General features: G+C 46.3%; 1 protein-coding gene across 4 annotated transcripts in view; it reads left to right on the top strand.

Annotated features, from left to right (window-relative positions):
- Positions 1–14,899, top strand: part of TTC7B (tetratricopeptide repeat domain 7B) — a 314,696-nt gene that overhangs the window by 167,969 nt on the left and 131,828 nt on the right. For all 4 annotated transcript variants that reach the window (XM_084630296.1, XM_084630295.1, XM_084630298.1 and 1 more), the window contains one exon: positions 13,014–13,086. In XM_084630296.1, the coding sequence (XP_084486422.1) occupies positions 13,014–13,086 (73 nt within the window). The remainder of the gene's footprint in view (positions 1–13,013; positions 13,087–14,899) is intronic.

Below are 14,899 nucleotides of genomic sequence, written 5' to 3'. Positions count from 1 at the left end.
CAATGTTCTCCATCAACTGGCAAGGCAAGGCCCATTCCTCAGCCCTCTGCCAGGAAACCCTCAGGCTGTGGGACTTCTGAATAGCCCACGATTTCAACTTGGAAGCCCACCACTTACCGGACGTCCAAAACTCTCAGGCGGGTCAGCTGAGCCGGGACTTCTCCTCTCAGCACGAATGGTCACTGTGTTGCCGGCACCCAGTGCCGAAAGGCAAAACAACAGCAGGGGTTTGTTACCCGGTGTGCTTCACTGAATAATCACAACAGGGTGGAGAAGCAGAAAAGTTTATTTGCAGCTGCAAACAAGGTACAGGGAGAATAGAATCTCAAATCCTGCACACCAAAGCAGGCCATTACACACACTTCTATATTCTTTAATGCTACTGCACTACACATCAGCCAATTTAAACTTTGCACAAATACTCTGCATTCCTTATATGGGTTACAACAATGTTTATTTCCTGCAACCTCTAACAAGCATTCCTAGCAACTTAAACAACCAGCACATTCTGTCTGTCCTTGTAGCTATCTCCTATTATCTTTAACTTGGCGTCAGCAAACCTTACACTATAAGGCATTATCTGCGGCTGCAACATTGTTTTAAAAGCAAAAGAGCTTACTCAAACCAGCCAGGCCTTAATTCTATTAAGGGGGGTTGAGAAGAAGCCCTTAGGCTTTCAGCAGGGAGACCTCCTCGACCCTTATGGCCTTCCATGCCCTGGGGTTTCCAACAGCTGCACCCAAAGGTAGTGCAGAGGATTTTCCAAACATGGGGCACTCCCCAAGTGGACCTCTTCGCGACCAGGCAGAACTGCTGGTGTCCTTGTTTCTGCTCCAGGGGAGGACTGGGCACGGGCGCAGTTTCCGTCCTGGTCGGGTCAGCTTTTATATGCTTTTCCCCCGATTCCACTGATCGGCAAGGTCCTGGAAAAGATCAAGATGGACAGGGCTTGCATCCTTCGGATCACCCCAGCGTGGCCCAGACAGCACTGGTACGGGACTCTCACAAGCCTGGCAATCGCTCCCCATCCCCTTGTGACCATTGCCAATCCGCCTGGACCTTCTCTCTCAGGACCAAGGTCACCTCCTTCACCCCAACCTAGCAGCCCTCCACCTCATGGCGTGGTTGCTCAATGGTTAGGCCAAGATGAGAGGGCGTACTCAGAGGGAGTCCAGCGTGTTCTCCTGGAGAGCAGGAGGCCCTCCACGCATCAGACCTACCTGGCAAAATGGTCTTGGTTTTCCCGGTGGGCTGCTGATTGGGGCGTCTCGTCAGTGGCTTACCCGCTGCAGCTTATCCTGGATTACCACCTTCATCGTAGAGCCCAGGGCCTAGCACCCTCATCCGTCAAAGTGCGTCTGACAGCATATCGGCCCTCCACCCACCAGTTCAGAGTCACACGATATTCTCTCGTGCCATGACCAGTCGATTCCTTAAGGCTTGGATCGCCTTTTTCCTTATATTAGACCCCCAGTGGGACCTGAACTTGGTGCTGGCCAGGCTAACAGGACCTCCATTTGAGCCGTTGGCTACATGCTCCTAGTCCTACCTCTCATGGAAAGTGGCCTTTCTTGTGACAATTATCTCTGCTAGGAGGGTCTTGGAGCTTCGGGCCCTGACCTCTGAACCCCCATGCACAGTTTTCCATAAGAATAAGGTCCAGCTCCGCCCACACCCTTTGTTCCTCCCTAAGGTGGTCTCTGCCTATCGTATGGGCTGGGACATTTTCTTGCTGGTCCTCTGTCCCAAGCCCCAGACGTCTGGTGAGGAGCGCCGCCTCCACATGCTAGATGTGAGATGGGCTCTGGCCTTTTACCTGGAACATACAAAATGGTTCAGGAAGTCTTTGCAACTGTTCATTGCCATGGCTGAACGCATGAAAGGTCGGCCGATCTCCACCCAGCGGCTCTCCAACTGGATCACTTCATGTATCCGGACTTGTTACGACCCGGCGGGAGTTCTCCCGCCGCCAATTGTGAGGGCGCACTCGACAAGGGTGCAAGCCTCATCGGCTGCCTTTCTGGGTCACATCCCTATTCAGGACATTTGTAGGGCTGCCACATGGTCATCAGTCCACATGTTCACCTCACATTATGCTATCGTCTCCCAAACAAGGGAGGATGCTGGGTTCCTCAGGGCAGTGCTCTGTCCCGAATGTCTGTGAACTCCTACCCACCTCCAGCAGATATAGCTTGGAATCACCTATTGTGGAATGCACATGAGCAATCACTCAAAGAAGAAAGACAGTTACCTTTTCAGTAACTGGTGTTCTTCGAGATGTGTTGCTCATGTCTATTCCACATCCCACCCTTCTCCCCCTCTGTCAGAGTTGTCTGACAAGAAGGAACTGAGGGTGGGGGGAGCGCACAGCGCCCCTTATACCGCGCCATAGCAGCGCCTCTCCAGGGGTCGCTAGGGGCGCTTCCCTACGGATACTGCTAACAGAAAAACTTCCAGCACTGCTGGCCAGGCTCCAACTGGAACACCAGTGTAAAAGGAAGCAACTCAGCTCAGTCTGGGCTGACTGCTGAGGAGGAATGACGGACCTTGCAGGCTCCAGCCTGGAAGCCCCAGTCCCCGGAAGCCCAAGGTGCTGAGACACAGGAGGAGTCCCAGGTACGTGCTGACGCCAAAGGGAGGTCGGAGCTGTTGGGAGCTGCATAGGCCAAGGAACCCAGAGACCCTGAAGACACCTGGACCACTGTATCAGGAGACAGGGTAGAAAGTAGCCCGGGGGCACTAGCTATTGTGCTTGGTAGTGTCAGCGAGTTTCGGTCAGATCCCTGCTGACTCTTCAATCAGATCTCTGCACTTGTCACTGCCAGGACTTTGGCCTGGGATCCGGTGGAGTACAGAGAGCCCAGGTCCCCTTACCCTGGCCGCCACCAACCCCTAGGTGGCGGCCCACTTCCTGAGCTGGTCACGACATCTCTCAGCCATGCGAAGGAGGACAGCTTTATTGACTCTGGCCACGAGGCCGCACACCCTGTGGAGGAGGGCACGCAGGTTGACTCTGGCCACTGGACTATTCTGCCCTGAGGGAAAGGGCAGCCTTGTTGACTTGCGTTGTGAGGCCCTACTGCCCCTAGGGAAAGGGCACACATATTGACTTTGGCCACCAGTCCACCTAGCCCTGTGAGGAAGGGTGACTGGATAAACTTTGGCCATTAGGCAATACTGCCCTGAGGATAAGGACGGTCAGGCGGACTTAACCACGGGGCTACAACACCCTTGCCCCAAAGAGAGACGGGGTGCACTTGCCCCCGTGACAGGAACTGAGACGGAAAATCATCCTGATGCAGGCAGCCCTTCAGCCTTCCCAGATCTGTGCCAAGAATCACTGAGAAGGCACAAATCTTCCCCACAGCCCTCAACATTCAGGGACTATGAAACGAAGAAACAGCCTCGAACCTCTCTTGTAAAGCGTCTTAAAAAAGAGCTGTGAGTCCCCAGAATGAGCCCTGAGCTAGCAGAAAAAGATTGCCAGCATGCTTAGTATCGTCAGTCCTGAGACAGTCCAAGCACAATAAATATACCTCATGAGGGTCTGGAATGGCAGGTACCATGTTGTGCCTAAAAACCTGGTGGGCACAGGGATCGAGCAAATGGTACCAGTGGATAAGGACAGGAGCAGGGAGCGCAGTGTTAAGAAGATGCTGTTGGTTCGAGCTTTATTTTTGGCACCGTCAACTGAGCCACGCAGGACCGGAGTGCTCGGTACAGGCAAAATCCAAGACTCCCTCTGTACTGGCATTGGCACTGGGTTGGTCGGCGCAACAGAAGTTGTTGCACTCAAGAGAACTCAAGGTATCTGATATACCAGAGTCTTCCCTTCTCGGCACTAGGGCTCTGCTACCGAGTCGTCTCCAGTCACGGGAGTCTCCGGTGCCTTGCCATGCAATTTCATTTTCTAGTGGTGACTTAGACAGTGAGCCAGAGGAGGTCATCTCTCACCACTCCTCTCATGCTCCCTATGGTGCCTGTTATCAAGGGGCTCCTCAATCATACCCTCAGCCTGATCCTCCACCACCATGATACAGCCAGCCATTGATACCACCATGGGGATCTATCCCACCACCCCAGTGGCCCACTGGGATCCCTGGGTAACATATAGACCTCACACCTCTTGGGCTTCCAGCTTGACTCACCATGAAGTCCCTGAGACATTCTCCCTTGGCCACAGCATCCAGAACTGCCGAACCTCCAGAGGAGATCTTTGGAGGAACCGGAGGGTGGATTCGAGGAGGAAGTTACACTGAGAATCAACATCTCTTCCTCCTCTTCAGGCATGGGAGTGATGCCCCCTCCACCTTCCTTACCTGACAATTTCTGGCTTTTCCAGCATTTGGCTAAGAGGGTAGCAGACACCCTACAGATACACCTGGAGGAGGTAAAAGACACCCATCACAAACTCCTTGACATCTTACACTCGTTCTCATTCTTCAGAATAGTCTTCCCCATCAAGGAGGCCCTTCTGGACCCATCCAAGTTATGGCAAACCCCAGCATCGGTGATGCCTACTTACAAATGGTCTAATTAAAAAATATTACATCCCAGCTAGGCAGACGGAATTCCTTTTTCTCCCCCTCCCCTTAATTCTATTGTTGTGGATGCAGTAAATTCCCATGGCCACCAGCACCAAATGAGATCCCCTATGATATGGATTGGAAACACCTGAAGCTCTTTGGGAGCTCCTCAGCCACACTGCAATTTAGAATTGCAAATTATCAAACATTAACAGCAAAATATGACTATGTCAATTATACAAAGCTCAACACTTTTATTGATCAGCTCGCAGAGTCATACCATGACCAGTTCTGGGCTATTATCCATGAGGGAAAACTAGTGACCAAAACAGCGCTCCAGTCAGCACTCGATGCAGCTGACACAGCGGCCCAGTCCATCTCCACTGCAGTGCTTATGCAATGAGCCTTTTGGTTACACCTATCTGGCTTCCCTAAGGAAGTGCAGATAACTGTAGAAGACCTTCCCTTCGAAGGCACCAAATTGTTTGCTAAAAAGACTGACTCATCCTTCTGGACCATTAAAGATTCCAGGGCTACTCTCTGCTTATTAGGGATCTGTACTTCCAGACAAAAGAGAAAGTTTAGTCAGCAACCTCAACATAAATACCGTACTTCACAGTTCCCAACCCAGCGTTTCTAGAAGCCTCAGAGAACGAAATCCAGATTCTTCATACATAAGCCATCAGTCCTGCTGCCTTTCATGTCGCAACCATCTACCTCAAAACATCAGTTTTGATGTGTTGGTCGAGGGGTCGACTGACCAATCTCCTCAACTCCTCCAGCTGACCAATCCATCGCAACCATTTGGTTACCAGCTTGCCCCATTCCACAGCACCTGGGAATGGATAACATTAAGACCGATGGGTCCTGGAAGTCATCTGCAATGTGTACTCCATTCACTTTACCGCCCTCCCCAAACACCCTTCCCCCATCCCTCTTCAGGAACCCTTCTCATGAGAGTTTACTACAACAAGAAATAGATCTCTTCTGGGTAGGAGCCGTAGACCCAGTACCTCAACATCTGCTAGGGGGCAAATGTTTTTAGTCTCATTATTTCCTGATACCCAAGAAGAAGGGAGGTTGGAGACCCGTGCTGAACCTCATGGCTCTGAACAAATTTGTCAAAGCTCAGAAATTCAGGATGGTCACACTAGCAGCGATTATTTCATCTGTGGAACGGGGAGATTGGCTTTCGGTGCTTAACCTGCAGATTGCCTATTTCCACATATCTATCCTACCTACACACAGACGATTTCTCAGATTTACCCTGGGCCAGGACCACTCTCAATACAAAGTACTCCCCTTTGGCTTCTCATCAGCTCAGAGAGTATTTTCCAAGCTCCTCTCTATAGTGGCACCTTACCTATGCTCACAGGGGATCATGATTTACCCCTACCTGGATGATTATTTCCTATGAGGCCACTCCTTCAACAAGGCCTGCTGGGTTACCAAAACTGCAGTAGACTTATTCTCGGAACTGGGTCTACAGATCAACATCCAAAAATCAACCTTCACCCCTGTACAGCACTTAGAATTCATAGGAATTACAGGCCAGAGCGCTCTGCCTCAGTACAGGTTCCGCACCTTGACCACACTCAAAGAGACACTACAAAACTGCCCTCAAATATCAGCAAGACACTGCCTCTAAATCCTGGGGGATATGGCGGCAGGCACAGCAGTGATACCTCATGCCAGACTTCATTTGCAGTGCCTCCAGATATGGTTCAACAGAGACAGATTAGACAAACCTCTGTCACTACAAACCAAGGTCAAAAATTCCCTGGACTGGTGGAAAAATCCAGCCAGTGTTTGCAAGGGGATCCCCCTTTTCGCAAAATTCCTTGTCATTACTTCTCACCACCGACACATCCCTCATAGGATGGGGTGCACATTTAAACTTTACAACACAAGGCAAATAGTCATCCACGGAAATGTCCCTTCACATCAACCTCCTCAGGGCGATCAGGAATGCCTGCGTCCATTTTCTCCCACTGATCAAGGAAACACAAGTGTTTCAACAGACAACATACCATGTATGTACTACATAAATCGGCAGGGTCACTCTTCCTCTGCACAGAAGCACTAAAGTTGTGGAACTGGTGAATTTCCCGCAACATCACATTATCAGCAACCTACCTTCCTGGAGTACAAAACTTGATAGCGGACAGTCTGAGTCACAAATTCCCACATGACCGCAAGTGGGAGATTAACCAAGCAGTGCTTCACGACCTACTCAGGCCGTGGGGGACACTGACCACAGACCTGTTCGCCACTTATCTGAACAAGAAATGTCCATGCTGCTGCTCCAGGCTAGGTACAGGGCAACACTCCTTGGGCGACGCTCTCCTTCTGTGGTGGAACAGGGACCTTCTCTATGCCTTTCCCCTGTTCCCTACTGTTGAAAGACCAGTTAAAGATAAAAAGAGGGAGAGCAAATGTCATGCTGATTCCTCCTACATGACTGAGACATACTTGGTACCCTTATCTGAAACAACTGGCAACGTGCCTCTGAGAAGGTACAGGAAAGGTTACTGTGCAGTAGAAAATCCACTCCACTACTTCCCTGCAAAAGTGGTCCAGGTTTGGTGTAATTCCCAACAAATCTCCCTGACATCCACTATTCTCCCAATGGCCCAGAACTATGTACTAGTTCTCTCAAAATAAATAAATAAATAAAATATATCTGGGCTATTACTCAGTTCACTCAAACTTCACCTAGAAGCTATAGTGACATTCCATCAACAAGAAGAGGGATAGTCCGTGCTCTCACATCCAACCACAAAATGATTCTTCGCAGGAATATTAAACCTTTTTCCCAAACCCAGACATCCAATCCCAAAATGGGACCTAAACCTCATGCTAAAAAGCCTGACTAGACGTCCCTTTGAACCCATTGCCACTTGTTCGCTCATATACCTGTCGATGAAGACAGCCTTCCTGGTGGCGATCACCTCAGCAAGAGAGATCTACGGGTTCAGTGATATTGGCCAGAGACTCTCCAGATGAGTCTCGAACTATATTAAACAATGCTGTTAGGTTCGCAATAGAACACCTCCATTCAGTATTCGAACTCACTCCACGAGGTTGGTTTCCTCCTCCGTTTTCTTCCTCAACAATGTCCCTATCTGCGAAATCTGTAGATTGGCAACCTGGGCACGTGCGCATACCTTTGCAGCTCATTATCTGATTACCAGAGACTCCGTTTCCAGTGCCATCTTCAGAGATGCAGTCAGTCTGCCCTGCCCTTTATTACCTCACATGGAAGCCCGAGGCGAGTCAGAGTGCATGCTCAGACCAGTGGACGCTACTTTTAAATTCTCTCACTCAGGCACACGGTGCACATGCGTAACCCTCAGTGGAATACAGAGGACCACACATCTCAAAGAACCTTAAGTTACAGGTGAGTAATCTCCTCTTCCCCATGTAGGTTCTTACAGACTGTGATCAAGTCACCGAGTAACCTTCTCTTTCTTAAATAGATTGAGCTTCTTCAACCTTTTTTTAGTACATCATTTCTCCTGTCACCCATTCCCAATGTGCACTTTCCACTTCCTGGTCCCTCCCTGGGTTCCACCTCCACAAAGTTCTAAAACTTGACCACCTCTATTTCATAGAATCATAGAAGATTAGGGTTGGAAGAAACCTCAGGAGGTCATCTAGTTCAACCCCCTGTTCAAAGCAGGACCAACATCAACTACCACCAACTAACTTACCTCCCTGTATCCCCTTGCCTTGCTCTGCTGTCAGCCTGACTCCATATACTCAACTGCTAGTGGCTTGTATGCCATTTCATCCCTGACTTGAATTCCTAACATGACTTGCCTGCCTCTGTGGTTGCCTTCCAAAAGCCAGGGGCAGATTGAGACTCTTGACTGAAGCCAGTCCTTCCCTGCCCACTACCTAGCTGCAAGTACCTCTTCCTCATCTTACAACTTGCCATGGAGATCCAAAAGCCCTTAGGAAACAAGTCTCTGCGAGTGATCCATGTGGTAAATTGCCATTTCCCCAAGGATTAAAGTCTGCAATGTGTACCAAACCTTGGTGGCTCCCTTGATTTGTATTTTACTGCAGTTGTAAATTAATAAAATGTGAACTTCCTAATGGAAATGTTATGTGCCTTGATAAAGCAGAGACATACCGTTTGATATTTGTTATTCTTATAGTATTTGTCCTAGAAAAGGAGGTACTGTAAATGTTTGGGCTGAAACCCTGTGAAAAATACTGAATAGTAAATGGGGGGTTTACTAGAATTCTTTCTCTGCAATAACATATGAATTCAGACTTCATGAGAAGCTTTGCAGCTTCTTTTCTTACAGCAGCTAACAAGATTCCTGATGGCGTCTTAATTGTACTGTTTCTAAGACTTGTTAGCAGTGAGTAATGTCAGCTGATATTTGAAACCATATCTGGTGTCTGTTCAGTGACCTCTTACAGATGCCCTTTAGCTGTAGAATATGGATGGAATTTTAATTTTTGTAGTGATTTGAAGCTTTGAAATTCTTGTGCTAAATAGTCATATAAACTACACATGGGGTGCCTTGGAAAATGTTGATTACACCTGCTTCTTTTCCTTCCTTAAAAGCTGTATATTTTGTATTTCTGTATTACCAGTTCATACTTAAAACATACACTGGGGTGTTCTGTATTTAGCAGTCAGAATGCACAATTTCAGTTTACTTGAAATCAAAATGATATGTTCATTCTATCAATTGGTATTTCTTATTATTAATTTGTACCAAAGTTTTAAATTGAAGTATCTTTGGAGTTGTTAGTGAAAACATGAGGGATAGGATTTCAAAATGACAGTGAACAGTTAAAGTAGACTTTAAAGAAACACTTTCAGTATTGCGACCATGATATGGTAACACTGCAGATATGACTGGCTCAAACATACATGTGAATTCTTGTATAAAATGGATTGACCTTTACAGTGGTTGGAGTTGCTGGACCTTATCAGCATTATAATTTGCTTCAAAGAGAAGGAAGAAAGTAATTTTAGAAAGTTTAGTATTGACTTTTCTGGTAGCGTGAAGTGTCACTTAGAGCTGACATTCATCAGCAGAGATTCATATAGCCCTGCTGGAAATGTGTGTCACTGTGGTTAATAACCTTGCTAGATCAGTTGCTTTCGTGACTGAGGCAGCCAACACCATTTAAAAATTGTCACTTCTAGGAATGCTCATTTGCGCTTTTTCCAGAGTGTCTGTACATTTTACTCCATCCCACTTCTTGAAAATAAATTTGGTCTTCAGGAACGGTAGAAGCTGAAATACTTGGTTCACCAACAATACAGGTTATTAGGGTAGCAACTGTGCAGGCTTCACCATACTGCTGTGGCAGATTCTTACCTCTAACCTTTCAAAAAGGAGGGTAGTTACATATGCAATGACCTTTACCTCTACCAAGGTTCAAGGCAGCCAGTTGTAATGCTGGTTGTGGCATTTTAGGTGCCGGTCCACAAGTTCTTTTCACAAAGATCATGTTTGTGCAAACAGTACTTGTTTAGATGATTTCTGGAGTGTTTGCTGTAGTACAGATATAATCATTTCACATAAGTCACTGAACAGATGGTACAGATGGTAACAGTTTTAAGTCACTGCTAGCTAGAGCTGAATTTTTGAACCAGTAATGTACAAGCATAGGTGTAGTTTCATAGAATCATAGAATATCAGGGTTGGAAGGGACCTCAGGAGGTCATCTAGTCCAACCCCCTGCTCAAAAGCAGGACCAATCCCCAATTAAATCATCCCAGCCAGGGCTTTGTCAAGCCTGACCTTGAAAACTTCTAAGGAAGGAGATTCTACCACCTCCCTAGGTAACGCATTCCAGTGTTTCACCACCCTCCTAGTGAAAAAGTTTTTCCTAATATCCAACCTAAACCTCCCCCACTGCAACTTGAGACCTTTACTCCTTGTGTTTGACTTTTATGTTTGTGGGGAAGCTCTAATAAGGCTAACAGGGCCATGCACAGAGAAGGCAAATTCCATGCCTGCCTAAGGCTTACAGTTTGGGGGCAGAGACAACCTGTACCTGCTGATAGTGGGGGTGCACAATTTAAAGATGGGGGGGCCATGTGACACCCCCCCCCAACACACACACATTGCCTCTGCGTACAAGAACCTTCCAGCCCCCTGGGCCAAAGCAGCCAATCCTGCCAGCTCCTGGGGGACTGGGGACGCAGGAGCAAGGAGAATGTGCCTCTGGGCTGAGGCCGACCCTAGCCTAGGGGAAAAGGAGGTGGGAAAACTCACAGAAACAACGTCTCCCTCTCCCGCCCCGGCCAGAGCTCCTGTACCCTCACAGACACCTCAGTGGGAGGAGGTAGGCGGGCATTGCCCCTAGCTCTCACGAAGGACAGGGAACCAGCTCCCTGTGCCTTCCCCAGTGACCCTACATCCAGCCCAAGGCAGCTGTGCTCTTTCCACCCCACAGGCTGCTACTGCCCTCCCCAGCTGGACTCTTGCAGGCAGTCGCCACATTGCACAGAGGCAGTGACTGAGAGCAGCCACCCTCACCCAGCAGGAGAAGCGGCCCTGTACTACCGCTTCTCCTCCCCACCCAGGACTGGCTGCTGGTGAGAGGGGCCAAGCAAGCAACAAACATGCTGAGGGGGAGGCACAGTGTGAGGAGGACGGACATCTCCTCCTCCCGCTCCCCGCAGGCCCTGCAAGGGCTGCTCAGCACTCTCAGAAATCGGGGGTGGGGGGCAGTGGCACATGTCCCTGTGTGCCCCTTACCCCATGTATTGCCTTTGTTGGGGGGGGGGGTGATGCATTCCTTTCTCCCCAAACTACACCTACACCTACAAGTGAATATCTCTGTACCTCATTACTTATTCACTGAGCCATTCAATCTATGTGGGTTTTTTATTTTTTTTCTCCTTAAAATGTGAGTGAAATGAGAAATGTCCTATGACCCTGTTAATGGTCTCCATCTCTCATATGTCACTCTGAGTAGTATGCATCTGGTAGTAAATCTGAAGCGCTCTCCCATTCCTCTGGTTGCTAGAATTTCATTGTGCAGCGACTTGGACATGTTATGGGAAGCCACCAAGCCACTGGAACTGTCTTTCTGCACATTCAGGAAGACAGCTCTGCATCAAGTCATGTGTAGAAGGTTCCCTTCATGATCATAAGGGATAGCAATGTTTTTTCTCTGAAAAAAGAATTCTGACCAGATTTTCTTGGCTTCTTTATTTTATGTCCTATTTGTAATATAACCTTCGTTAGAGAACGCCATCAATTTGAAATGTAGTCTATTTTAAAAGCAAAGTTTAGAAGTTGTGTTAGGTTCTACCCCTACTGCCTTAGTTTTCACCAGACAGTATTTGTGTTTTTACATCCACTTATTTTTAGCATCCTTTTTCTCTTTTGTTACTATGTTTAAAAAAAATCCCAAACACACAAACTGCAGTGGAAACTGACTCTACAAGAGAAGGAGCAAAATGGTCTATACACAAAATTCTGTCAAATGCACAAAGTAAACAACTTGAAAAAATGGAGAGAAGTATGTTTTTCCTCTAATTTCTTTGTTGTAGTAACCTGTGGTGTTACTTATGATAAATATAGGTAAAAATGTTTCAGACAGAAGAGTGATTTTTTCATTAACTATGTCTCTAATCCTAAAGTGCTGGTGGTATTGGTCCCCTACTTTCTTTTTTGTGTGCTGCAGTAATGTTTGTTTTTAAAAGAAATATTGTTTTCTATTTCTTCTCTCCTTTTAAACATGGGGTCTTTTTGAAGCTGGTCTTATCCTGCCCTGTGCTATGGAGGGAAAGGGATGACTGGAAAGTCCCTGAACAGCAGTGAAGCAGGGTACCCTCCTACGTTTTTCTTGAGTGCCTGGAGTGGGACATGGCTGACTCATCTGCCTGGTCCCCAGGGAGGTATAGAATACTGGGTTGTTGAGAGTGTGATCAGACTTTTGGATTCTGCAACACTCACTGGAGGGTGTGCAACAGTAAGATTCACTCCACTGTACATTCCCTTTCCTTGAGGTCTGGCCTTCAGCAGCATTCTGCCCTGCATCAGTGGGATGGCTCGGGTGCCTGTCATGCAGCTGGAATCTTTCTGCTCATTGTGACTTTAAAGCGCATCAAATTTTAAATGTAAAATAAGATCCCCATAGTTAATTGTGAGAAATTGAGTTCTTAGTGCAAATAACTCTTCCATAGGTGTCTCTGGTATGGACCTGGGATTAGACTTCATCAATGAGAATTCTTACTTTTCACTTCATCCACTTCTAAGAGTACACTGAAGGTACATAGTTTGCTTGCACTAAAAGGACTTTATGCAAAACCAAAAGGTGTTTCTGTTTAACCCAAAGTTGCTATGAGCAATGACTATATAACCAATCCAGCGTGGGAGGGACAGAAGACTGGCACATCCTCCTATGTCAAAATACGAATCAATGACAAGTCAAAAAGAGATCTGAATCTGTAGTAGTTAACACATCTTAATAGACTAACTGTATTTAAATTTTTTTCAGGGCCCACAGTTTGTCTCCAACAGATCATCTCGCAGCATTTTACCTGGCACTGCAGCTTGCCATATCTAGACAGGTTAGTTCTACTTGACAAATATATTAAAACTCCAGATTGTGATATGAAGATAGAAATTCTGACCTGTGTAAATGGACACAGCAATGGTAAACAGCAAACAAAAGAATTCTTGTGTTTTCATAGCCTGGTGCAAGCTGTGTTCACCAATGTATAATATACCATTAAGGAGCATCAGCCATTTTTAACAATGGAATATTTTATTATCCTAAGGATTCAATTACTCTTTCTGTCTGCACTTGTTATAAATCCTGATCATCTGTTGTATGATTTATATCTGTCCTCGGAGTATTGAATTCTGAACCTAGACATGCTTACTTCCACTTCCTCATTTAATGAATAGATGGTTTCTGCTCTTTCCCTACAAGCGCTGTACTGTGGCTAACATCAATACAGGGAGCATTTCTCTTAGAGTCTATCCGTGTTGCCCTTTAATCCAGTATTCTGCCACAGCATACCCAGCCCTGAGGGTCAGAAGTAGGGGACTAGGAATCAAATTGTTGTACCTCATGGCCATGTAAAAGTGCATGTTCTCTGAATACTTGTGGATGGTTTGCTTGTTTTAAACAGTACTACGAATATCTTGTTTAAAAAGAAAAGAAAAATCTTTTAAAGCTACAGAAAGAGGTGGGAGCTAAGTTGTGTTCTTAAAATACAACCTGAATTTTGTCCTTGTACAGCTGTTACATTTAAAGGAGCTAGAATTGTATCTTTTGTTGCATTAATTTGGGTAATATATAGCTGCTTTGTATATGTCATTGTAGGCTTTTTCCTGTGTCAAGTTTATTTTAGGAGCTAGATTTGAGCAGAGTAGTTTACATACTCCAGTTGGCTACTTTTCATTTCTAATAAACAGCAAAAATATTGAAGCATATCACATTAGAGAAGAATGGACTGTCTTATGATATCACAGGTTTCAGTAGCAGGTTACTGTATACTGGCTCTTACTCCCCAGAAATGTAGTAGGGAGAGACTAGAATCAGCTGGAAAAGGAACTCCAACAAATAGGGCTGGATAAAATATGGAAAAAAAGAAAAGAAAAAAACTATGTTGTTTAAGGGCTTATTGTTGGACATTGGAGGCTTGGATCGGGAAGTTAAAGGACCTAAAGATCCAGATCCACAAATTAGGAAATGAAAAAATAGGCTGGAGAAGAAAAGAAGATATACAAGGTATATGCAATGCAATCCGATGAGGCGTTTTTGGAGAAAAATAAAAGCTATGAGGAAATAAGGGAGGAACACAACTAGCTTGTAGAACAAGTAGCAAACTTACAGGACGAGTTGTGCAGATACCAGTGTGACATTATTGACATAAACTGTGACCGTATAGATCATTGTTGCAACCAGGATCCTATTGTTTCACCAGTACAGAGGAGGCCAAGTGGAGTGTCTATGGGAAGGTTGAAGTTTGCTGGTTATGATTATGCTGTCTGTATGTGTGTATCATTTTTGTATTCAAAGTTATCAAAATTGGCTATGTACTTGTTTGATTCTAAGTAGCCTCAATGAAGCATTCGGTCAGCTACTTGAGAAAGGACTATTCTCAGTAAGTGCCCAGTCCAAGAAACACTTAACTGACAATGGACTTTGGGAGATGACAATCCACATCTGTGCTTTCTTGGGAACGTTCAAACTAACATGTAAACAATGGCGTCAGCCTGCAAAAAGTTGAATCGTTCATAGACGTGTGACTTGCCCAGGTGACTGCAAACTCCATCTTGTTGAGGGGATTTTACACAGCAGAACAAAGGGATTTCCACCCACAAGAGAGAGAGACTATATAAGGCCCTGGAAACCCCTCCATTTTGTCTTCA

This window comes from Lepidochelys olivacea, assembly GCF_965140295.1.
Source record: "Lepidochelys olivacea isolate rLepOli2 genome assembly, chromosome: 6".
In the NCBI taxonomy this organism is placed as follows: domain Eukaryota; kingdom Metazoa; phylum Chordata; order Testudines; family Cheloniidae; genus Lepidochelys; species Lepidochelys olivacea.
The sequence above is the reverse complement of the archived record's forward strand: the minus strand, read 5'-3'. Positions and strand labels throughout refer to the sequence as shown.